This window comes from Mustelus asterias, chromosome 5, assembly GCF_964213995.1.
Source record: "Mustelus asterias chromosome 5, sMusAst1.hap1.1, whole genome shotgun sequence".
Taxonomy (NCBI): domain Eukaryota; kingdom Metazoa; phylum Chordata; class Chondrichthyes; order Carcharhiniformes; family Triakidae; genus Mustelus; species Mustelus asterias.
In genome coordinates this window covers 64,485,421-64,509,803 of record NC_135805.1, presented here as the reverse complement: position 1 = coordinate 64,509,803, position 24,383 = coordinate 64,485,421, and the positions used below count along the sequence as shown (strand labels likewise).

At 43.1% G+C, this 24,383-nt stretch overlaps 1 protein-coding gene across 1 annotated transcript in view; it reads left to right on the top strand.

Annotated features, from left to right (window-relative positions):
• Window positions 1–24,383, top strand: part of nt5dc1 (5'-nucleotidase domain containing 1) — a 545,446-nt gene that overhangs the window by 493,057 nt on the left and 28,006 nt on the right. The window contains exons 10-11 of the mRNA XM_078212694.1: window positions 5,828–5,992; window positions 18,158–18,326. Of these exons, the coding sequence (XP_078068820.1) occupies window positions 5,828–5,992; window positions 18,158–18,326 (334 nt within the window). The remainder of the gene's footprint in view (window positions 1–5,827; window positions 5,993–18,157; window positions 18,327–24,383) is intronic.

The following is a 24,383-nucleotide window of genomic DNA, read 5'->3' as shown; positions in this document are numbered from 1 at the left end:
CAAATTTGTGGACTGATAGTCCAAATAAACTAAGAATAGATGTCATGGGGAAGATGTATGATGTACCTATTTTAATTAAAGGATGGAAGTGGCGCCATTGTAACCCAGGTTAGGAAGACATGGGGAGGATCGTCCTGCAACTGAGCTCAGCAATTGTTACCCACCTCAGAGGGTGGGAAATATGCAGGAGATGGTTATGATTTCAAACAAGGAATACCCGCCTCTATTTCCTGCTTTGACAGGACCGAGTAACTTGATTGCTCGTGAAGCATGTCCTTAAATAATGGCAATGAGGCAACATGCCTCAAATTTTAACAACCTTTCAGATATCAGGACTTGGGAAACCAGGTGGCTGAGAGCCTCAATCCATTGACAAATTGCTTTTCCGGCACAGCTTATTCACGAAGAGGGGCAGACAGGTCTCCACCCAGCTCCCACTACCTAGCCCTGGCTACTCCAATCCACAATCCAGTCTCCCAAACCCACACCCCAATCTCCTGAATTGTCCAACCATCTCCCCCTAACCCATAATCTTTGTTCAGATATTGACGCATTTGAGGAAATACACAAAGGGGAAAGTCCTAAAAGAATTAAGACTGTTTTGATTTGAATCAAGCAGATTAAGGAGTGATTTGTTTGAGGTTTTTAAAATTGTGATGGGATAGATTAGATGGAAACACAAGTTTGTTTCTGGCTGTGGGTAAGTCGAACCATAGAAATGATGCAGAACAGAAAGGGCCGTTCAGCCCATCTTGTCCCTGCCGACCCAAAGACAACCAGGTGCCATTTCTAATCCCATCGTCCTGCACATGGCCCATAGCCTTGCATAGCCCTCAAAAGGGATATAGATTTAAGATTCAATCTTAAGAAATTGCACTGATGGTGTACTGACACTTACAGTGCGGAGAAGTGGAAGCAGCTCCAAGAAAATTCTCGCGCATTTCAATGTTTAAAAGTAGGTTCGCTTTGGGTTGAAGAAAAGAGAAATAAAGGAATATAGGAGCTGGAGTGGATTTCTGGGATTAGATCTACTGGTCTTGTGTAGGATAAATATTAACATGGACCAAACCGTGTAATTCGAACAATAATGTGGCAATGACGCACTCAAGGTTTCAGTTTATATCCATTTTTTTATGTCGGTAAAGAGGAGAGAAAGGCAAGGATTGTCAGAATTACTATTCTGAGAAAGAAAGTGCAGAAAATGACAGAGGAACAAAGTGAAGTGAAAATGAGTCTAAGGAGCCAAAGGACACAGAGAGAAGAATGTTGGTAATTTGTGCGGAAGTCAGTGTACGTGCACCATTGTCTGAAAGCAATTCCAAGAAATAAAATAAAGGATTTGCTTACATTTGGCACTTTTCACAAATTCTGGATAGCTAATTAAGCAGCCAATTAAGTATGCTCGCGGTGTCGTCAATATTGTAATAGTGTAAACACAGCAACCAATTTGCCCATAAGCAATGGTGAGCTATCTGACCAGATAGCCTGGTTTTAGTTGTGTTGGCTGAATAACACTGGCTGAACTCTCCTGTGTTTCTTCAAATAGGGCCGTGATATTTTTTCTGTCCGTCTGGGAAGGCGAACAGGATTTCAGTTGAATGTCCCAACTGAAAGATAGCATTTATGACAATGCAGAACTCCCTCAGTATTGCAATAAAATGTCAGCTTAGATTATGTGTTCAAGTCTCTGGTGTGGAGCCAGAACCCACGACCCTCTGACTCTGGGGTGGGAATGTTACCACCATGCCAAAAAAAATGATGTAAATACCAGAAAACATGCTTACGTGTTGCCAAGTCTGGACTTAATATAGTGTGCTCTGTTGCTTAGTCTTAAGACACTGAAATGTGAACTCAAAACGTGAATTCCTAGTTTATTTAATCAGAGACACAATAAAAACATTTCCTTGATATGTGTTTTCTAACATCTCCTCCTATGATGTGTTGAAAGTTTTGGTCTGATTGTGCTCCTGGGAAGCACCTTGAGATTTTTTTCTTCATGCTGAAATAATATTGGTTCAGAACTTCCAATCTCCAGGGGTGTTGCATTCTGTTACAATTAGTGTCAACAGAATGCAACACTTGTTATTGAAAACTATGGGCCAGAGTTACCCCAGAAGATGCAGTGGGGGAACCACACAGAGGTTTCCACATGAAGACTGCACGGCAATTACCCAGGAAGTTTAAACTTCCGAAGGGCAATTACACTGCTTTGGGAACCATCTGAAACTCCGATTTGAATTGGAAAATTTGGATGGTTTCAATTCTCTAACAAGTTACCTAGGAAAAGTTTTAACTCTTGGGTAACTATGCTACTGATGCACCCCAACTCCACCCCCCCAGCCCCCCCCCCAGTTAACCCCGACCACCACCCCTCAGCTACCCTCCCTCACCCTGACTATCTCCCCCACCCCAAACTATCCTCTCAAACTTCCCCAATCCCTGACTACCAACTGGTTCTCCCCCTCCATCCCAACCATGACCCTTTCCAAGTCCCCCTTGATCAGCTCCTTCTCACCGCACCTCCCCCCAACCACCTCAGCTTCGCTTTGCCTGAAGCTGCTATGCTGGAAGAGAAAGCTCCAGCTTCAGACTAAGGTAAGTAAGAAGGAGTGGAATGGATATCAGTGATTGCCATTCCACAAAAGTTCTGGCCCATAGTTTTCAATAACAAGTGTTGCATTCTGTTGACACTAATTGTAACAGAATGCAACACTTGTTATTGAAAACTCTTCTGGTTATAAAGCAGTACATCAAACCTCCTGGCAATATGTGCTGATGGATTGCCCTGTTGTAGTCTGGATTCCAGGAATGCAGTGGGTTGTATTGCCATCTTGATGTGCAACCCAGTTCCCTGCTACAACTTAGATATTCTGTTAAATTTTGCAAACACCTTCAACATGTTATCAATTTATGTCATTCTAAGACCACTTGGAATATAACTTGTGGAATGCTAAGCAGTAGGCAGACATATCCCTGCACCACGATAAGCATCAAATTAAGAAAACCTTTTTAATATTTGGCATTGCCTTTGGGCCTGAGTTCTATCATCAACGCAAGATCTTGGAATCTAAAACTTAGCTTTTGCTCTCGGTATAATTTGAGATTTTGTGATGGGCAAGGCACAAGTCTTCCTGTCAGCTGTAACAACAATCAGTTGCCATTTTTGTATTTTCCCGTAGTGCATTGAGGTTCCAGAAGGAGTACATGCCACAGTGGAGATATTGTGCTACAACAGTAGCTAAGGCGCTATACTATTTCCAATCTTCCTTTACTATGTTGGTTCAAGCATTTCTTCTGGCAGACTAATGAGCAGTGATTACCATTTAGTTAGTATTGCCCTTGCCAGTTTGATTTTAAAGTTTATTTATCAGTGTCACAAGTCGGCTTACGTTAACACTGCAGTGAAATTACTATGAGAATTTAGCATGGCCAATGCACCTAACCAGCACGCCTTTCAGACTGTGGGAGGAAATTGGAGCACCCAAAGGCAACCCACACAGACACAAGGAGAACGTGCAGACTCTGCACAGACAGTGACTCGAGCCGGGAATCGAACGCGGGTCCCTGGTGCTGTGAGGCAGCAGTGCTGACCATTGTGCCACCATGTTTAAAGTAGACAAGTGGCTGCCAGTGGGAAGTGGAAACAAAATGTGACTCATTCACCAATCAGATTGAGAGTTTGTGAAATTGACAAAGAAAATCTAAAATCTAAATTCTTTCTATTCTTTCTATGAAAGTTTGATCAAGGAAGTGTAAGTTAGGATGGTGACATCAATGTCAAAAAGGGTATTGAAAGAGAGAGAGAGAAGGCGAAAAAGGAGACAGGAATTAAACTAGACAAGCATTAACTTTTTGTGGCGAGTTTACTTCATACATTACTGAAGGAATTTGAATGGGCAACCGGACAACAACGAGTTACTATTTTCGCAAATTAACAGCAGTATCTCGAACAGCATCTATTGGGATTCTGCATTAAACCACTTAGGTGCCCTAACCTCCAATGACATTTGCACATAAATAGCAGCACGTGCTTTGAGCCGTGGCATTATTTTGTCAGCATTTTGGGCCATTATATTTTGGGTGTGCCATGTTGTGAATGTACTTTGGTCCAGATCTTCTGATCTCCAGATTGTCAGAGACAGGACGTAGGACCCAAGGTGCAGCTCAGAACCCCACAGAAGTCCTGACACACTGAATTCCGTGGGAATTGTCCAGGAAGTTTGAACTTCCGACAGGCAATTTCCTTGTTACCCAGACCCTCCGCAAAAGTCCGACTGCAATTTAGAATGGGAAACTTCAGACAATTCCGATTTTAAAAAAAATTTATACTCCATTCTTAAAGTTAGAAAGCCAATGCTCAAAACGGACCAAACAAACCCAAATCCATTCCTTGCTTGCTCCAAAAATCAAGTTCAAATTCTAATTAAATCCAGTTCATGGTCCCCACAAGCGGGACAAGCAAGATCCAAGCTGACAAGATAAGGAATTTCACCCCATCTTGGGCTTCATCCGACACTTGATCGTAGATCTCGGCCTTTTGGCTAGGATCAAGTGTAGTATCGACATGCTGCGCTTGGTTGAGGTCATTAGGTTACATTTTAGCTTCATTTGAAGCAATTTTTAAAAGCGGCATCTCGGCCTTTTGGCTAAGATGCAAATGAGATCAAGCCTTGGAGGAGGAGCTATTCCTTCTCCAATCAGCTTGGATCATGTAGATCAAGCCCAAGACAGGAGGTGGGAGCCCTGTCTTGTCAGCTTGGATCGGGAATGTCTCAACTTGTTGAGACTCTGAATTGGACTTGATTTGATTGAATTGGAATAAAAATACAAAAAAAAGGCCGAGAAGCGATAGTCCCGATTCACTTATCTGAATAGTTACCCAGGAAATAAGAGAAAAAAATCCTCGTCAAACTCTTGGGTAACTATTCAACTGACCTTTCAACCATTCATACTGACAAACCCTCCCGCATTCCAACACAACTCCCCTCCGAGACGCGCTAATTTCCAACCACTCTTTGCTGCTCTCTGCGTGGATTTTTGCATTGAACGAGATCTTCAGGCTGCTTTGGAAGTTTAGATGTTTACAAATATAATCAGGTAAATACGCGGTTTTCTAACTGATCCGCACCGAATGCAGCAGTTCCAAAGTTGATTGGAAGACTTGGACATTTATCACAGTTTAGTTGAGTTAGTTTTCTTATCTTTTCCAAATGCATAAGCTCCTTTGTTTAAACATTTAGTTTTTAAATTTTAGTTTACCCTAATTGGGCCTACTTATCAGATAATCACAAGCTTGCTTTTGTGATGACTTAAAGAAGTGCTGTTTATCTTTACCCCACTTCCAACAGCAGAACAACCCCTTTCACTCTAGAGGTACTGAGCATTTTTCTAATTATCATATATTGTTGTCACATTTATTAAATTCCACTCAGTGATAGGCAATTAAGATAGCCAAGTGTTAACTTCATGAATCTTTTATATTCATGCATTTGGTGGGCATTCAATTTTTTGACGTATGATTAATAGCATATTTGCTAAAGTCGAGCAGGAATGCAGGAAGATAACTTCAGGAGGCTTTTGAGACAACATAATTTTTATTCTTGAAAATCTTTTATCAGGATCCTTTCAGTCACCTTCATGACAAGCCACGAAAAATTGCTCAAATTTCTATTCAGAAGAGTGACCTTATCTATCTGAGTAATCTGAAAATATGCGTCTTTCTCTTTTCTCCTTTATATTTACATTTTATAAATATCTTTGACCTATGCCTTTGGTCTGATCTTAGTCTGGAGAGAACTTAGCATGATGTCTGCTATTTAACCCACAGGTTGTTTACTTTGGTGACAGTATGCGCTCGGATATATTTCCTGCTCACAGCTATAATAATTGTGAAACAGTCCTGGTGCTGGAAGAGCTAGAAGTTGAAGCCAGCCAACAAGTTACAACAGACAGAAAGGACTCTGAACCATTAGAGAAGAAAGGAAAATATGAAGTAAGTGTTCATAACTGCTTATTATAATCAGTCCAAACAAATTAGCTAATGGAGTTGCAGTTTGCATTTGAAGATAATAAAATGTACAATGTTTATTGGATTGTCAATGGCAACAGATGTGAATCGTTATTGACGAACTTCGCTGTAGCAAATTCTTAAAACCAGCTTTGACACAAACAATGCAACTTGATTGATCATGTGTACAAGATAATATTGTAAAATAATCCATGGGTGGGTGTTGGGGGCGGCGGTGGGGTTAGAAGCAAAGGTAGGGAACTGTTAATTGTTCAGTGAGTTTGTGGACATTTTGAGGCCTTCTCAATGCAACCTGTGCTGCTAATCACTTTTAACCCAGGTCCTACACCTATAATTGACAGGTGTGAGTATCGTGGGGTAAATTCTGGGGTAAATTCCAGATCTATGATGAGAGGATCTGCCCATCAGAAGGTTAAATTTTGCATGCAAGTATTGCATGTCTCGACTTCCTCTGCCCCCAGTCACACAACAATGGCGAGTATCTCAACATTGAGTGCTAATTCCATCAGACAATTTGGGGCCATTAATTTTATCCTAAGCTTTTCTGTCTACCCTGCAAAATAGCACGGTAATTCATTGGCTATAACGTGCTTTGATATGCCCCATGGTCATGAAGTGCCCCAGACAAATGAAGTCTTCCCTTGCCTCTTCTTAAGCAAGGTTGTATTTTAACCATATGCGTGGGAATGTTGTCTTTCAGTAAAGTAAATTCTCTGTACACCACTGAAACTTTGCTTTAAACATCCTCATCCTTCAAGTGCAAATCTGGCATGGTGGACAGATTTGTGTGTTTATTTGATGCAATGTAGGACATCGCTGGAGAGTCCAGCATGTGTTGCCCATCCCTAACTTCCCGTGAACTGATTGTCTTGCTAGGCCATTTCAAAGAGTAGCTAAGTGTCAACTGTGGATCATCACTATGGATTTGTAGTCACACGTAGTCGAAGGGTGACAGATTTCCTTCCTAAAGAGTATTAGTGAACCAGAGGATGTTTTTACAGCACTCATTACTGATACTAAATTTCAATTCTAGATTTTATTAATTGAATTTAAATTCCATCAGCTGCTGTAGTGGGATATGAATCAAAGTCCTCAGGGCATTAGCCTGGGTCTCTGTGACGTTAACATTATGTCACCATCTGTCCATGAAGGATGAAAGTCTGTCTCTGATAGAAATCAAAGGTTGAACTGCATTAAGTTTGACCAGCACATTCCCTTTCCAGAAGACAGCTCTATTCATAGCGCTGTAACAGAAATATTAATAAAGCCCAAATCCTCATTTTGCACAATTCACCTTAGAATGGCTTTTTGCATATTAACTTGCGGTACAGAGGAAGAATTGCACTATTGGAGGTGCCACCTTGACTAAAACATTAGGTCCATTCTGCCTGATTATGGCATTCAGGTGGATATTTGCAGTTGCATGGTAATAATGTGAAAAAGTGGAATGGGTTCTGGGCAATTTAGTCCCTCAACCAGTAGCTCAAAAGTAGAATATCTGGCCATTCATCACTCTGATGTTTGCATGCTCTTGCAATCTATTGTATTTGTCTACATTAGAAACAACCAGCACACTTCAAAAAGTAAGCAATTGTAAAAAAAGCTGAGATGATCCTGAGGTGCATAAAAGATGGTGTCCAAGTGCAAATTTTCTTCCTCCTTGCTGTTTGTTGTGTAAATAAAAATTAAGTTCAAAATCATTAACTGTACAATGGATTATAATTTTTCCTGATCCTGGTAATTCTTGTGTTTCTTGCACCAGCAGTTGATGAGTTTGTGGTGATTTGCTGTACCTGTTAATTCTCAGATACTTTCGACCAGTTTGCTTACTCTAAGGTTTTACCCCGGTGTCCTTATTTGCAAGATGGACAAAAGACAAACACAGGCAAAGGTTCAACAAGTTTATTAATAATAACACTATTAACCCTTAAATTACCCACATAAAACAAGAGGATACCCCAGATTCAAGTATACTACCCGCAAATATGGTTTGGTTAAACTGCAGGCTCGATTCTCTGAGCCCCTCTGGTCTGCCGTCACGAAGGTGAGTCTCGATGGCAGCTTCTTCCTTCCTTCCTTCTCTGGTCAGTCTTCCGGATGATCAAGGCCACCTCCCTCGTCAAGCCTTCACTCCTGGTGTGTCTGAAATGTGTTCCTTTATCCCTCCTGCCTGCTTGCCTTTCCAGAAACTTCTCTGGCTTCCGGCCAGTGAGGTCCCAGGAGGGGGTTCCAATACCCAGTGGGTTTCTTGATGTCTGCCTGACAGGACACCAGGGTCCGCCCTCAGGTATCCATCTCTATGCTGTTGCTTACATGTAACTTGTTATCAGATAAGCTAACTGCAGGAACTCTCAGTGTCAGAAAGTCTGGCCCGATCTGGGCTTCTAACAATAGGCCGGTGCATTTCAATGGGGTGCAATGATCTCCTGCTAAGTGTCAGTAGAGTGCAACGACCTTTGATGGGTCAGGCCCAGACATGTTTGTGTATTTGTACAATTGGCCTGCCCGAGGTTTGACTGTTTGATTTTAATATGCCCAATTCTTTAATTTAGGATATCCAATTTGATCAGCCTTAAAACTCGGCCCTGATTATATTACCACAGATTGTTAGATTGATTGAATGTCATTTGGAATGACACAGGTGTTTTTAACATCCACAAAGATAGCTGTTAACTGAGTCCTTAGATATTTCTCAATAACTTAATGAATAGAAGAACATAAGAAAGCATATTACAAAGGAAAACGATTTAGCCCATGAGCCCATTACCTTCACAGACTTGTTATAACTTGCTGTTTCATGGACTCTATCCTTATCCACATTAAGATTCAAACAACGTTCTATATCTTCGTTATTCTCCTGTATCATGGATTTATGGAAAATTTAGGAATATTAAGCAGATGCCTACATATTCTATAATGTTTTCATGCCTATCGTGTCTAAATTTAAATCCTGGGCTTCCTTTGAAAAAAATTACCTCACCTTTTTTATAAATTTCCAGAGTTTGAAAAAGGGAATTGGAATTTTTCAGCAGCTTTTATTTCTGCAATGTGACATGAAGAATTAAAAAAATATTTTCAGGCACTCCCTGGCTTCTACTCCACAGGGGTGGCTCAGTGGTTAGCACTGCTGCCTCACAGTGCCAGGGACCTAGGTTTGATTCCCAGTTTGGGTCACTGTGCAGAGTCTGCATGTTCTCCCTGTGTCTACTTGGGTTTCCTCTGGGTGCTCCGGTTTCCTCCCACAGTCCGAAAGACTGGTTATAGTTACATTGGCCATGCTAAATTCCCCCTCAGAGTACCCCGAACAAGCGCCAGAGTGTGGCGACTACGGGATTTTCACTGTAACTTCATTGCAGTGTTAATGAAAGCCTACTTGTGACACTAATAAATAACTCTGATCTGCATTAAGTAAGCAATGTTCCACAGCAAGAATGTCACCTTCCAAAGTTAACTGAAAGCTTTCAGTCTGTCAACTGGCATATCTGTATTTTTCTTTTGAGGTGAATTTAGTTCATTTCTTGGTTTCTTAACTGGAAGTGTGCCAGTTTCACAATAGCTCAGCCCTGCTTCAAAGTCAACAACATCAGTGTTTTACACAGTGCTTTGACAAAGAATCATCTGGACTTGAAATGTCAGCTCTTTTCTCTCCTTGCAGATGCTGCCAGACCTGCTGAGATTTTCCAGCATTTTCTCTTTTGGTTTCAGTGTTTTACAATCTCAGTTTCTGCCCACTGATACAATGGGCCCTGCCTGGCCACCTGAGGAATTGGCGGGGACTGCAATCCTGCCCAATCACAGCAGCCCAGAACCAAATAAGGCTCGTAGGACTTTAATTGACAAGAGATGGAATTTTTGCCCCTCAATCTGATTGGCGATCAGCTCTGTAGTCTCAGCAATGCCAGAGGCAGTGGTGGCCAAGACTGGGACCACAAACAGCCCCTGGATTCTTACATACCAGAGCCCAGGACCGGGTAAGAACAGGGACTCTCTCGGTGGTGAGGGGAATAGGGAGAGAGGGATAGGATCTCGATGGAGAGGTCAGTGAAGGAAGCACCCAGAGGGGGCAGACCTAGGGCCTTTCATAGTTTTTAATCCTTCCATGTTTAGTATCATCTGCAAACTTTGAAACTGTCCCCTGTACACAAAACCCTAGATCATTAATATATGTCAGGAAAAGCAAGGATATCAATACCAGCTCCTGAGGAACCCACTACAAACTTTTCTCCAGCCTGAAAAATATCCATAGGCCGTTACTCTCTGCTTCCTATTATTCTGCCAATTCTGTATCGAAATTGCTACTGTCCCTTTTATTCTATGAGCTACAATTTTGGGATATAAATGTAATATGGCCAGGCAGTCAGTTCACTGCCCTGAACCATACCACGAGCTGCTAGCATTTAAATTATGGCTCCAGAATTTTCTGAGGAACATTGTAACTTTGGTGTTCTAATCAGAATTATTATAACCCCAGGGTTAAAGCATTTGTTGCCAGTATCGCTGGCATCAACCTGACAATGTAGGAAAGTTGCCCAGGCATGCCCTGTCCATAAATCCAAACTGGCCAATTATTGCCCCATCAGTCTACTCTCGTTCATAATCAAAGTAATAGAAGGTGTTGATGACAGTGCTATCGACCTGCACTTACTGAGCAATAACCTGTTCATTGATGCTCAGTTTGGGTTCACTCTGCTCCTGACCTCATTACAGATTTGGGCTAATTGTAGTCGAAAGTGCTGAAGAGATGAGGTTAGAATGACTGCCCTTGTTAAGGCAGCATTTGACTAAATGTGGCATCAAGGAAACTGAGCAAAATTTAAAACCAGGAGTAAAGTTTTCAAGCGGTTGGAGTCATATATAGCCCAAAGTCTTTCATTGTTGGAGGCCAATCTTCTCAGCCCCAGGACATTGCTGTAAGAGTTCCTCAGGAGTGGAATGTTCACTCCTGATTCCACATTGTTCAAAATCATTTGCTACTCCTGAGAGTGTACATGGGAAACACTCCTTGCATGATGGAATGATGGTACATTGGGGAAACCATGCAGACGCTATGACAACGGATGAATGAACACCGCTCGACAATCACCAGGCAGGAGTGTTCTCTTCCTGTTGGGGAGCACTTCAGCAGTCACGGGCATTCAGCCTCTGATCTCCGGGTAAGCGTTCTCCAAGGCGGCCTTCACGACACATGGCAGCGCAGAGTCGCTGAGCAGAGACTGATAGCCAGGTTCCGCACACACGAGGACGGCCTCAACCGGGATATAGGGTTCATGTCACACTATCTGTAACCCCCACAACCTGCCTGGATGTGCAAAATCTCACTAACTGTCCTGTCTGAAGACAATACACATCTCTTTAACCTGTGCTTAATGCTCCCTCCACTCACATTGTCTGTACCTTTAAGACTTGATTAGCTATAAAGGCTCACATTCCAATCATTATTCATGTAAATTGAGTTTGTGTCTTTGTGCCTTGTTTGTAATCAGAACTCCCACCCACCTGACGAAGGGACAGCCTGTTCCGAAAGCTGGTGACTTTTGCTACCAAATAAACCTGTTCAACTTTAACCTGGTATTGTTAGACTTCTTACTCCTGAGAGTAGCAGACCTTGTCTGAATGCAGAACAACCTGGATGACATTCAGACTTGGGCTGATAAATGTCAGGTAATGACCATCTCCAACAAGAAAGAATCTGTCCATCTCCCCATGACTTTGAATGACTTTATCATTGCTGAATTCCTCATTATCAACAACCAGAGCATCACCATTGAACAGCAATTAGTGTGGACCAGTCACATAATTACTGTGGCTACAGGACCAGAACAGAGGCTGGGAATTCTGCAGCAGGCAACTTGCTTCCCCAAAGTCTGTCCACAAGACACAAGCCAGGAGTCTAATAGAACGCCACTTGCCTCTTTTTTTACTTGCCTGATGAGTGCAACTCCAACTCTCAAGAGGCTTGATGCTATTGAGGACAAAGCAGCCTGCTTGATAGGCACCTGATGTACCTCTTTAAGCATTCTGTCCCTGCACAGTGTGTACAATCTACAAGATGCCAAGGATTCTTCAACAGCACCTTCTAAACTTACGACCTCTACCATATAGGAGGACAATGGCAGCATGGGAACACCACCGGCTGCAAGTTCCCATCCAAGCCACGCACCTTTTTGACTTGGAACTCTTGCTGTTCCTTCACTGTCACAGGGTCAAGATCCTAGATCTCCCTCCCTAACAGCATACTGGGTGTAGCTACACCACATGGACTGCAGCAGTTCAAGAGGACAATTCACTACCACCTTCTGAAGGGAAATTAGAGATTAATAAAAAATCTTGACCTAGTGGCACTCATTCCATGAATGAATTTTAAAAATCTCTTTGTCAGGTCAGCATCAATACTAAAATGATGTCAACTGGAAAAGTGAGCTCAAGGATTTCTATTGCTACATCTCAATGTTCTATACATCCCACAAAGAGGTAAAAAGATATCAGGATGAACAAATGTGCTTTAGATGTTTAATTTTGCTGGTATGATTTTTGAACTGAATGCTTAAACGGTGGCTGGGGAATCATATTTTTCCATGAATCTGTTGGCAGGCTCAGGGTTAAGATAAATATGAAAATGAGCACAGTTTCAGTGCTATCTACTTGGCAATTCAGCCATGTCAGTGCATCACCAATTGCCATTAACCCATTTCTGTTTGTACACGTCATAGGATGCATTGCAAAAATCATTGTTGCTGCTGTTTTAAATTTACAAAGGAGAGCGATTATATACACAGCTAACGTCTTCTATTAGGCCAAGCATTTGAAAGATCAGTTTCTTAAACTTTTCAGAGTTAACAAAAACAAGTTCTTTGGCAGGCCCAGTTTATTCAAGTAGTTTATTTTATGGGTCTAACTTCATTTATCCCTAATGAGATGGAAACAGTTGAGGTCTCCATTAGTTTCAATGGCATACTTTAAATACCTTGATATATTCCCCACTGAGTAGTGCCACAAAGAAAACTCCACATTCGCTGAGCTAACAATTTGAGACCTGTCAACGAAGCCCAGTCAAATATTATGCTGAACTCCCATTCCCTCCTAAAACACCCAAGTTTAATTCGCAGCTCTTTTATATTTTCATATTCGTGTTGGATAAAGCACCATGTAAACTTTCTGGTTGATTTTCATTTAATCGATAAGTTTGTAATTATTTTTACGTTCAAAGTAAAAAAAAGTTCAAAAATCTTGCAAATGACATGCATTGGTAGAAGAACAGTGCGTCAAAGCAGTGCATTTTATCCGTCACCAGCTTTGCCTAGTTGTTTGGAGGAGATCCGTTTTTGGATGATTTGGGGTTTTCAGCGATCTGTTTGCTGGAAGCTTTGCCCGATAACTGCTGTCAGATTTCTAGTTCAGTAGATTCAAACCACTATCTCATTTTCAGGGGAAAAAGGACTAATTGCAGTGACACACTCTGGCATAATGTTTCAATTACTCTTGAGTTGTACTTTTCACTCTCTCTTCACAATGTTCTCTCCTCGAGGTGGTGACACCCCACTGGAACACAAGTCCTCTTTAAAGCATTTGTTATGCCAGCATCGTATTTTCTGCAAGCGATGACAGTCCCTGGATACTCTCTGCATTCTTTGTTGATTACTGTCCAAATCAAGAAGCGTTATTTTCATCACTACCTATCTTTTGAAAACCAACTGCTCCAACCTGCTTCAAATTGTATAAATAAATATATTTATTTATACAAACTTTAGTATTTTAGAAATGTGAATTACTGGAGCTTCAGTCTCATGGTGACAGCATAGAAAGCCTTTGTTGCAAAAGCTAGTCAGCCATGGATGCCACCTTGGGGTTAGTGTCTTCTCAATCCTGTCAGCAGTCCACACATCTTAATTTTATGGCAGTGGACTCGCACTACCCTGTATCTGGTCATATGATAGCCCCAGAGAACAAAGAACAAACAAAGAACAATACAGCACAGGAACAGGCCCTTCGGCCCTCCAAGCCCGCGCCGCTCCCCGGTCCAGGATTGAATCCTGAATCCAGGATCCCCGCCCAATTTTCCAGCCTATCTACATACTAATATCCTATCCCCGCGCTGTCCCTCACAGCTATGATGCTTTGTTCATCACAACCTATTAACTCACCCCTACCCCCCCATTCCAGACCATGTGATCTCCAGGGAGAGGCGAAAACCCAGAGTGAAAACCCCAGGGCCAATATGGGGAAAAAAAAATCTGGGAAATTCCTCTCCGACCCCCTGAGGCGATCGAAACGAGTCCAGGAGATCACACTGGCCCTGATCAGAAAATGCTTCCCAACCCTATTCATTTCCACTTCCACGAACACCATATGAATTCCCTGCCCCCGAGACAGGTTCCCAACTATCCGCAGTCTCGCTCTGTACTGGCACCAGCAAGATGATCATAGAATGAAGCCTTGAAACGAGAAACAAAGAACAATTAGCCCGCGCCGCTCCCTGGTCCAAACTAGACCACTCTTTTGTATCCCTCCATTCCCACTCCGTTCATATAGCTGTCTAGATAAGTCTTAAACGTTCCCAGTGTGTCCGCCTCCACCACCTTGCCCGGCAACCCATTCCAGGCCCCCACGACCCTCTGTGTAAAATATGTCCTTCTGATATCTGTGTTAAACCTCCCCCCCTTCACCTTGAACCTATGACCCCTCGTGAATGTCACCACCGACCCGGGGAAAAGCTTCCCACCGTTCACCCTATCTATGCCTTTCATAATTTTATACACCTCTATTAAGTCTCCCCTCATCCTCCGTCTTTCCAAGGAGAACAACCCCAGTTTCCCCAATCTCCCCTCATAACCAAGCCCCTCCATACCAGGCAACATCCTGGTAAACCTCCTCTGTACTCTCTCCAAAGCCTCCACGTCCTTCTGGTAGTGTGGCGACCAGAACTGGACGCAGTATTCCAAATGCGGCCGAACCAACGTTCTATACATCTGCAACATCAGACCCCAACTCTTATACTCTATGCCCCGTCCTATAAAGGCAAGCATGCCATATGCCTTCTTCACCACCTTCTCCACCTGTGACGTCACCTTCAAAGATCTGTGGACTTGCACACCCAGGTCCCTCTGCGTCTCTACACCCTTTATGGTTCTTCCATTTATCTTGTAGCTCCTCCCTACATTATTCCCACCAAAATGCATCACTTCGCATTTATCAGGATTGAACTCCATCTGCCATTTCTTTGCCCAAATTTCCAGCCTATCTATATCCTTCTGTAGCCTCTGACAATCTTCCTCACTATCTGCAAGTCCTGCCAGTTTTGTGTCGTCCGCAAACTTACTGATCACCCCAGTTACTCCTTCTTCCAGATCATTTATATAAATCACAAAAAGCAGAGGTCCCAATACAGAGCCCTGCGGTACACCACTAGTCACAGGCCTCCAGCCGGAAAAAGACCCTTCCACTACCACCCTCTGTCTTCTATGACCAAGCCAGTTCTCCACCCATCTAGCCACCTCCCCCTTTATCCCATGAGATCCAACCTTTTTCACTAGCCTACCATGAGGGACTTTGTCAAACGCTTTACTAAAGTCCATATCGACAACATCCACGGCCCTTCCTTCGTCAACCATTTTGGTCACTTCTTCAAAAAACACCACCAGGTTAGTGAGGCATGACCTCCCTCTCACAAAACCATGCTGACTATCGTTAATGAGTTTATTCCTTTCTAAATGCGCATACATCCTATCTCTAAGAATCTTCTCCAACAACTTCCCCACCACGGACGTCAAGCTCACCGGCCTATAATTACCCGGGTTATCCTTCCTACCCTTCTTAAATAACGGGACCACATTGGCTATCCTCCAATCCTCTGGGACCTCACCTGCGTCCAGTGACGAGACAAAGATTTGCGTCAGAAGCCCAACGATTTCACCTCTCGTCTCCCTGAGCAGCCTTGGATAGATTCCATCAGGCCCTGGGGATTTGTCAGTCTTTATATTCTCTAACAAACCTAACACTTCCTCCTTTGTAATGGAGATTTTCTCCAACGGTTCAACACTCCCCTCAGAGACACTCCCAGTCAACACATCCCTCTCCTTTGTGAATACCGACGCAAAATATTCATTTAGGATCTCCCCTACTTCTTTGGGCTCCAAGCATAAGTCCCCACTATTGTCCCTGAGAGGTCCGATCTTTTCCCTGACAACCCTTTTGTTCCTAACGTATGAATAAAATGCCTTGGGATTCTCCTTAATCCTGTCTGCCAAGAACATTTCGTGACCCCTTTTTGCTCTTCTAATTCCCCGTTTGAGTACTTTCCTACTTTCTTTGTACTCCTCCAGAGCTCCCTCCGTTTTTAGCTGCTTGGACCTAACATACGCCTCTCTTTTCTTTTTGACCAGTCCCTCAATTTCCCTGGTTATCCACGGTTCTCTAATCCTACCCTTCCTATCCTTTTTTACAGGCACATGCTTGTCCTGTAGCCCTAACAGCCGTTCCTTAAAAGACTGCCACATACCAGATGTGGATTTACCCTCAAACAGCCTCTCCCAATCAAGAGCTGCCAATTTCTGCCTGATCCCACTAAAGTTAGCCTTCCCCCAATCCAACACCTTACCCTTGGGACACCACGCATCCTTTTCCATCACTATCCTAAAGCTAACAGAATTGTGGTCACTATTTGCCACATGTTCCCCTACCAAAACTTTGAAGACCTGACCGGGCTCATTCCCCAGTACCAGGTCCAGTATAGCCCCCTCTCTAGTCGGGCTGTCTACATATTGTTCCAACGAACCCTCCTGTACACATTTTACAAATTCCTCCCCATCCAGAGTCCCTGCCCTCAGCGATTTCCAGTCTATACCAGGGAAATTGAAGTCTCCCACTACAACAACCCTATTTTTCCTGCACCTATCCAGTATCTCCTGACATATCCATTCTTCCACTTCCCTTGGGCTGTTGGGGGGCCTGTAGTACACCCCCAACATAGTGACTGCGCCTTTCCTGTTTCTAAGCTCCACCCAGAGTGACTCGTTACACGACCCCTCTGAATTGTCCTCCCTCTGCACCGCTGTAATATGCTCTCCAACTAATACCGCTACTCCCCCACCTCTTTTGGCCCCTCCTCTGTCTCGCCTAAAACACTTGTACCCCGGAATATTCAGCTGCCAGTCCTGTCCCTCTTTCAACCAAGTCTCTGTCACCGCAACCACATCCAAATTCCTCGTGCGCATTAAGGCCCCAAGTTCGTCTGTCTTACCTGCTACGCTCCTTGCATTGAAGTATAAGCACTCCAGACCTCCAGGCTCAGTGAGGTCGTCCTCCCCCAGAGTGCTCTTCTTCTTTGCCAGCCTTGTCCCAGCCCCAAGCTCGTCCCCAGCCTCCACTCTTATAGACCTAATAGTTTGATCCCCACCCCCCTGCCATACTAGTTTAAACCCCCCCGAACTGCACTAGCAAAGCTCCCAGCCAGGATATTTGTGCCAATATTTGTGCCAAGAGGTGTAACAATCAAATTTTCTTGCAAAACTCTCCAAGTAGTCACATTTTTGACATCCATTTCTTCAGTCGCCTCAAAAATGGTCAGGACTTAATGCAAATTGGCTTCATTTTACAGCAAGTGAATACACAGAGAAGCAATTAGAATCAGATGCACTTATTCGGTCAGTACAACTTGCCTTCATATCGCAATAGAAAAATATGGTACATCACCTAAAATCAATGAGTTATCTTGTTTGACTTAAATAAATAACATCTCATTCCCTTTCCTTCTTGGAAGCTTGCTCTGGGTCTTACTGCTTTATAGCATCCTAATAAATTTTCAGATGTTTTGAGGCTTCTGCTAAGCTCGCATGACCAGCCACTCAACACAATGGGTGTGAAGTTTTATCATTTCATCAATTTTTTTAAAATTATTTATGGTCTGTTGGAGACAACTTCAGAAATGGTACTTTCGCACATTAACTGCATTTTGTCTTGGACTGCATATCGTTTTGGATGCGCTGTGCTTTAAAACGCAGCATTTAAAGTAGCTCTTTTCCAAATTCTATCTGTGAGAAAAAGAATTGGCGAAAGATCCTAACACATGACAATCATTTCTTATGAATTTGTGACTCCTTCATCCTTTCATATGTCTGTCTTCATTTTTTCCAGAGCAAGAGGCAGACGATATGGCCGGAAGTGTCAGAACAATGGGGTTCCTATTTTGTGGATGGTGTCACGGGACCGGAGGGTGAAGGTGAAACTCAGGTGCACACATGGTGCACCAGCAACATTAACACTTACAGCACCATCGCCATTCCCAGCCTGCAGGCTATCGCAGGTAAGGAAGAAAGGTGGAACAACAGTTCAATGTAGAATCATAGTATGGGGGGAAGCTGAGAAATACAAAGGACAGAAAATGCTGATGTAGTAGTTTATAGTCACCCTCCAGTAGTTACTGTATTGGACATCAGATTAGAGAAACGTGTAACATATGGTAATGCAATAATTGTCGGTGATTTTAAGCTTCATCTCCTGGCAAAACCAAATGAGCAAAAGTAGTTCGAAGGATGAGTTCATGGAATCTATTCAAGACAGTTTTCCAGAACAATATGTTGAGGAACTAACTAGTGAACAATCTATTATAAATCTAATGTTGTGCAATAAGACAAGAGTTAATTAGTAATCATTTATTAAAGGATTCTTTGGGAAAGAGTGATCATAATACAATGCACTTCCGCATTGCATTTGAGGGTGTTGTGAGCAAAACAAAGGACTTCTATTTAAATAAAGCCAATTATGCAGATATTGGGTAAGGAGATACAGGCTAAGGAGATGGTGAATTGTCCAAGGTAGGTTTGAAAATTAGTTTCAAAAACATGAGGGTAAAAAAGTAATAGCTTAATAATCCTTAACAAACAAACATTCCTTTGAGGAATAAAAATACCAAAAGAAATTTAACCAACTGTAGCCAAGAAGAAAAGTTAAGGATTATACTAGATTAAAAGATTATGTTTACAACATTGTCAAGATAAACAGTAAGCCTGAGAATTGAAAGTTTTTTAGAAACCAGCCCTCTCATATTCCCCTCGCACACACTCACACTCTCCCCCTCACACGCACAACTCACACTTTGCCCTTTCATGCACTCATTCTTCCCCTCGCACACCCACACTCTCACTCTCCCCTCTCTCATACTCTCACACTCCCATTCAGTCACACACTCCATTCAAACACACACTCTTCTCTCTTATACGCACACACACACATTCTCCCCTTGCTTGTACATTCACACAAGTACCCTCCCCCCTCCTCTCACGCACACACATACTTTCACACTCTCCCTTCTCAACCCTTACTCTCCTCTCTCTCCCTCTTTCTCGCACACACACACACTCTCTCTACTCTTAAACACACATTCACACTCTCTCCCCTCGCACCACACATATACTCACACTCTCCCTTCTCACACTCGCACTCTCCCCTCTCTCCCTTTCTTACACAGACACACTTGCACACACACACTCGACTCCCAAACACACATTCACACTCTTCTCTCCCTCACACACAAGTGGGCTCCACTCCCCGCTCTGGCCCTCCAGGCACTCTCACTTTTGCAATTGAAGTGTTCTCCACCAATGTTTGGGACCCTGTTTATATCATTAGGTTCTGATGTGCATGGTAAAATAAATTGATGTGATCCCTCGCCTTCCACCTAGGCCTGACCTGGAGCCGGTCAGCATGCCACTTCCCCACAACCTGAAAAAAATGGAGGCCTCCCAATGCTGGCATGAAGCAGCATTTGGAAACAATACTTCCAAAGCCTTTCACCTGCACTCAGATCATTGGTATGCATTTGACATTTACTTGGCTGGATTTCTGCGTGAGCTTTTCCACAATCAATCCTTGATTGTCAGTATTCTTCTGCTTCAACACTTTTAATAAGCTCAGAGAGGGGCTGCCCAGTGGTGGGGTCAGATGGGCAGAATAGACTCAAACAAAGCATAAACCTGAAAAAGACTTGGGCCTGACGAAGAGTCCATTAAAGCTGTTAAAAGGAAATAGAATATTCCTGAAAAAGAAAAGTTTCAAAAGCATGAAATGACAGAGGAATACAACTAAGCGTATAAACCTTTTGGAAAGCTGGCTTTGGCCAAATGGTGTGATCATGTGCTGTAAATTTCCATGATTCTGTGAGTACCTAAACAACAATCAACATGACATCCCAGATTTCATTTCCAGTCTGTTTTAAATTAATTAATCATCGCCGGGCTTGCAATTCTGATGCTGCAGTTCACTGCAGCCGCTTCCTATTAAAAATGAAAGAGGATTAACAGAGCTAAAGTTGCCAAGTATTTGTCAAGCCTAGTGAGTTTAAAATTATGTCCCCAGACCATTAACCTCGAGGGTTCTCACTCTCTGGCTTCTAATTGGGTCGGCTGAAGTTCCTCACTAGAAATATGCATATTAGCCCATTGATGAATTGTAAATGGCACCCAGCCATCAAAATTAGAGTGAAAGCTTACCCTTTTTATGACTGAGACACTTGCTTAGGGCAGCATGGTGGCACAGTGGTTAGCACTGCTGCCTCACAGTGCCAGGGACCCAAGTTCAATTCCGGCCTTGGCTGGCTGTCTGTGAGAAGTCTGCACATTCTCCCTGTGTTTGTGGGGTTTTTCTCCGGGTGCTCCGGTTTCCTCCCACAATCCAGCGATGTGCAGGTTAGGTGTATAGGCCATGGTAAATTGCCTCTTAGTGTCCAAAGATGTATAGGTTAGATGGACTACCCATGGTAAATGTGTGGAGTTACAGGGCTAGGGTAGGGTGGGGTGTTGGGCAGGTAAGATACCCTGTCTCAGAGTCGGTGCAGACTTGATGGGTCGAATGACCTCCTTTTACACCATAGGGACTGTATGATTCTTACAAAGTCAGATGCAACCAAATAGACGCAAAGAACTGTAGATTCGACAGTTCTATCATCAAAGGAATTAAAAGAATAAAATAAAAAATCCTATCAGTTATGATAAATGAGCGATGGCCTAGTGGTATTATCGCTGGACTATTAATGCAGAAACTCAGCTAATGTTCTGGGGACCCGGGTTCGAATCCTGCCACGGCAGATGGTGGAATTTGAATTCAATAAAAAATATCTGGAATTAAGAATCTGCCAATGACCATGAAACCATTGTCGATTGTCGAAAGCCCGTCTGTTTCACGAATGTCCTTTAGAGAAGGAGATCTGCCTTCCTTACCTGGTCTGGCCTACATATGACTCCAGAGCCACAGCAATGTGGTTGACTCTCAACTGCCCTCCAAGGGCAACTGGAGATGGGAAATAAATGCTGGCCAGCCAGCGATGCCCATGTCCCACAAATGAATTTTTAAAAAATACCTTTGCCTTCCTGAGTCATCATTTGGCTGGGTCATGTTAAAGACAAATGAATGATGGCCATATATCTAAAGACATGCTCTGTGGCAAGCTTTCTAGTGGCACGAGACCAACAAGTTTCCCGTGTCTGCAATACGAGGATGTCTGCAAGCTAGACTTCAATTTGACCGGGACCAGAGTTGATGCATGGGAATTCCTCACTGCTGGCCGGAGTTCCTGGAGATGAGCAGCCAGAGAGGATGTGGCAATAGCCGAGAGCGAAGGTGATGACCGGATTGCGAAGCAGCGAGCCTGCCGGAAGGAATAAAAACATCAGTCGACCACCAGCCAACGCTATTCGCCTGTGCCAGCTGTGGAGGGAATTTCACTCGTAAATCAACCCGTACAACCACAACAGACGATGATCAATATAGAAATGACATTCGCCCTAGGCACAGTCCATCAGCTCCCAAGATATACAGGTGCTTAACTAACAAGACCTAACTGAAGGGGCGGCACGATGGCACAGTGGTTAGCACTGCTGCCTCACAGCGCCAGGGACCTGGGTTTGATTCCCGGCTTGGGTCACTGTCTGTGTGGAGTTTGCACGTTCTCCCCGTGTCTGCGTGGGTTTCCTCCGTGTGCTCCGGTTTCCTCCCACAGTCCAAATATGTGCAGATTAGGTTGCTTGGCTGTGATAAATTGCCCATTACTGTCAGGGGGAGTAGGAGGGTAAATATGTGAGGTTACAGGGATAATATAGGACCTGCGTGGGATTGTGGTCGGTGCACTCGATGGGCCGAATGACCTCCTTCTGCACCGTAGATTCTATGATATTTAAAGGCTATCCCTGGAATGGTGATCTGAAGTTAAATGCACAAGAGCCGAGGATACCAAATTTCTGTTCAAAGTCGTCTCAATTCATGCAGGGCCTGCCATCTGGCTTAAAACAGGGGCCACGCCATCATCAAAGTGGGACAAATGGAGGGAATTTTCTTGTCCCCAACCTCCCTACCACTAACCAACTTGGACACGAGATTGAACCAACAACCATGGACATTTCGGTTAAGTTGCAGGCCTGTTTCTGAACCAATTGCTTGCAGAGAAAAAAAGTCTTCACCGGTAATGTTGACTAGTCAGTAAGAAATTTGTTTAAAGTTTAAAAGTTTATTTATTAATGTCACGAGTAGGCTTACATTAACACTGCAATGAAGTTACTGTGAAAATTTGCCAACTGTCCGGCCAGCCATTAGATGTCTGTCCCTGTCACTTTAGACTTGATCCTGCCTTAATCCCTGATAGTCTGGCAGCTTCAGAAGGAGAGATCACCAGTGCCACACTCGCACAAATGGATGGCAAAGCAGGGCAGGGAATTTTTTGTCCCACAAATACGGAATGCACACCCCGGTCAGAAATTCTCAACACAACATAATCATGAAAATTCCTTTGTTTCAAATATCAATCCGTCGACAGACTTCCGATAGACCAACCTCCAAACATAAAAGCTGGGATCCTCTTCCCCCGCCCACCCCACTGCAGTGGATTTTCTTGGAGATAGAAGATAACCAGGGTGTTTGATTATCATTGGCTCCACATTCCAAACTTATCATATTCTCCAGTCCCAGTTTTGTGTAAAGGATTTCTGATTTTCTTGGCATCTTAACTATTGTACATTGACAGAGGGGTCTCACCATCCGCTGATTAAGTTTTGTGAAATGTTAGATTTCACTGCTGCAGGCCAGCACCATTTGTTTTAAGTATAAACTGTGGTTTCAGCATGTTGCTGTGAATTCTTTGTACCTTTTAGATTTTGGAAATATTTCAGTAAAGTGAAAAGTCCACATTATTTTCTTGTTCCGTCATGTCTGTTCAGATGTTTTAACTCCACTTCTTAAGCATCTCCTGCATCTGTTAGGCCTAGAGGCATGTCATGATGATTTCTAGCTTTCTGTCAAGATCGCTAAAGATAAGGTACCTTATTTCTGCTTGTCATAAGTAAGGAACACAAGAATCCGATTACTGATCGTTCAAACTGCTTAAAGAGACATTGGCCCAGAAATTTAGCCCACCCATTGTGGATGCCTAATGGCACAGGTAACATTCCTTGTGCCTGAATGGTTGTGACATCTGATCTTGGGTCTCAGGGCTCACTTGCATTGAAATGGGAAGCTACCAAATGCAACAGGCAGGTTGCAGGAGAAACGTGATTGAAAGCCACCAGGTATGTGAGGAAGGAAAGGCGATCGAGTTGGGAGGTAAAGGTGTTGCCCTGGCATCAGTAGTCAGGCCACTTTTAAAAAATATATATCAATGATTTAAAATTAGGGGCACAAGGCACAATTGCAATATTTGCAGATGACACAAAATTTGGAAGCACAGTGAACTGAGAGGAGGAGACCAAAGACAGACTGATGGAAAGGACAGATATACGACAGATAAAATGTAATGCAGAGAAATGCAAAGTAATATATTTTGAGGAATTTTGAAGAATAAATGTAAAATAAAGGATGTGATTCTAAAGCAGGTGGAGGAACAGAGAGACCGGGGTATATGTGCATAAATGGTGCAAAATGGGAAAGCAAGTTGAGAAAGTGTTTAGAGAGGAATACAGTATCATGGGATGTACAAATAGAAGGATAGAATCCAGAAGGAAGAAAGTAGTGATGATCCTTTGTAAAACATTCGTTCACTCACAATTGGAGAATTGTGTCCAGATCTGAGTACCACGATTTAGGAAGATTATGAAGGTTTTGGAGGGAGGATTGCAAAAGGATTTAAAAGAATAGCTCCAGGAGTTCAGGTACTGTGACAGAAAGGAGAGGCTGTGTTGTTCTTCTTGAAAAAGCGAAGATTGAGAGAAGATTTCATAGAAGTTTTCAAAACCATGAGGTGTTCAGACAAAGTAGATTATTAGTAGATTATAGATAGAAACTGTATGCATTGACAGAAGAATTGAGAGCAAGTTGAGAAAGGACACTGATTTAAGGTGATTGGACAAAGAACCAGAGGTGGCATGTGGAAAAATCTTTT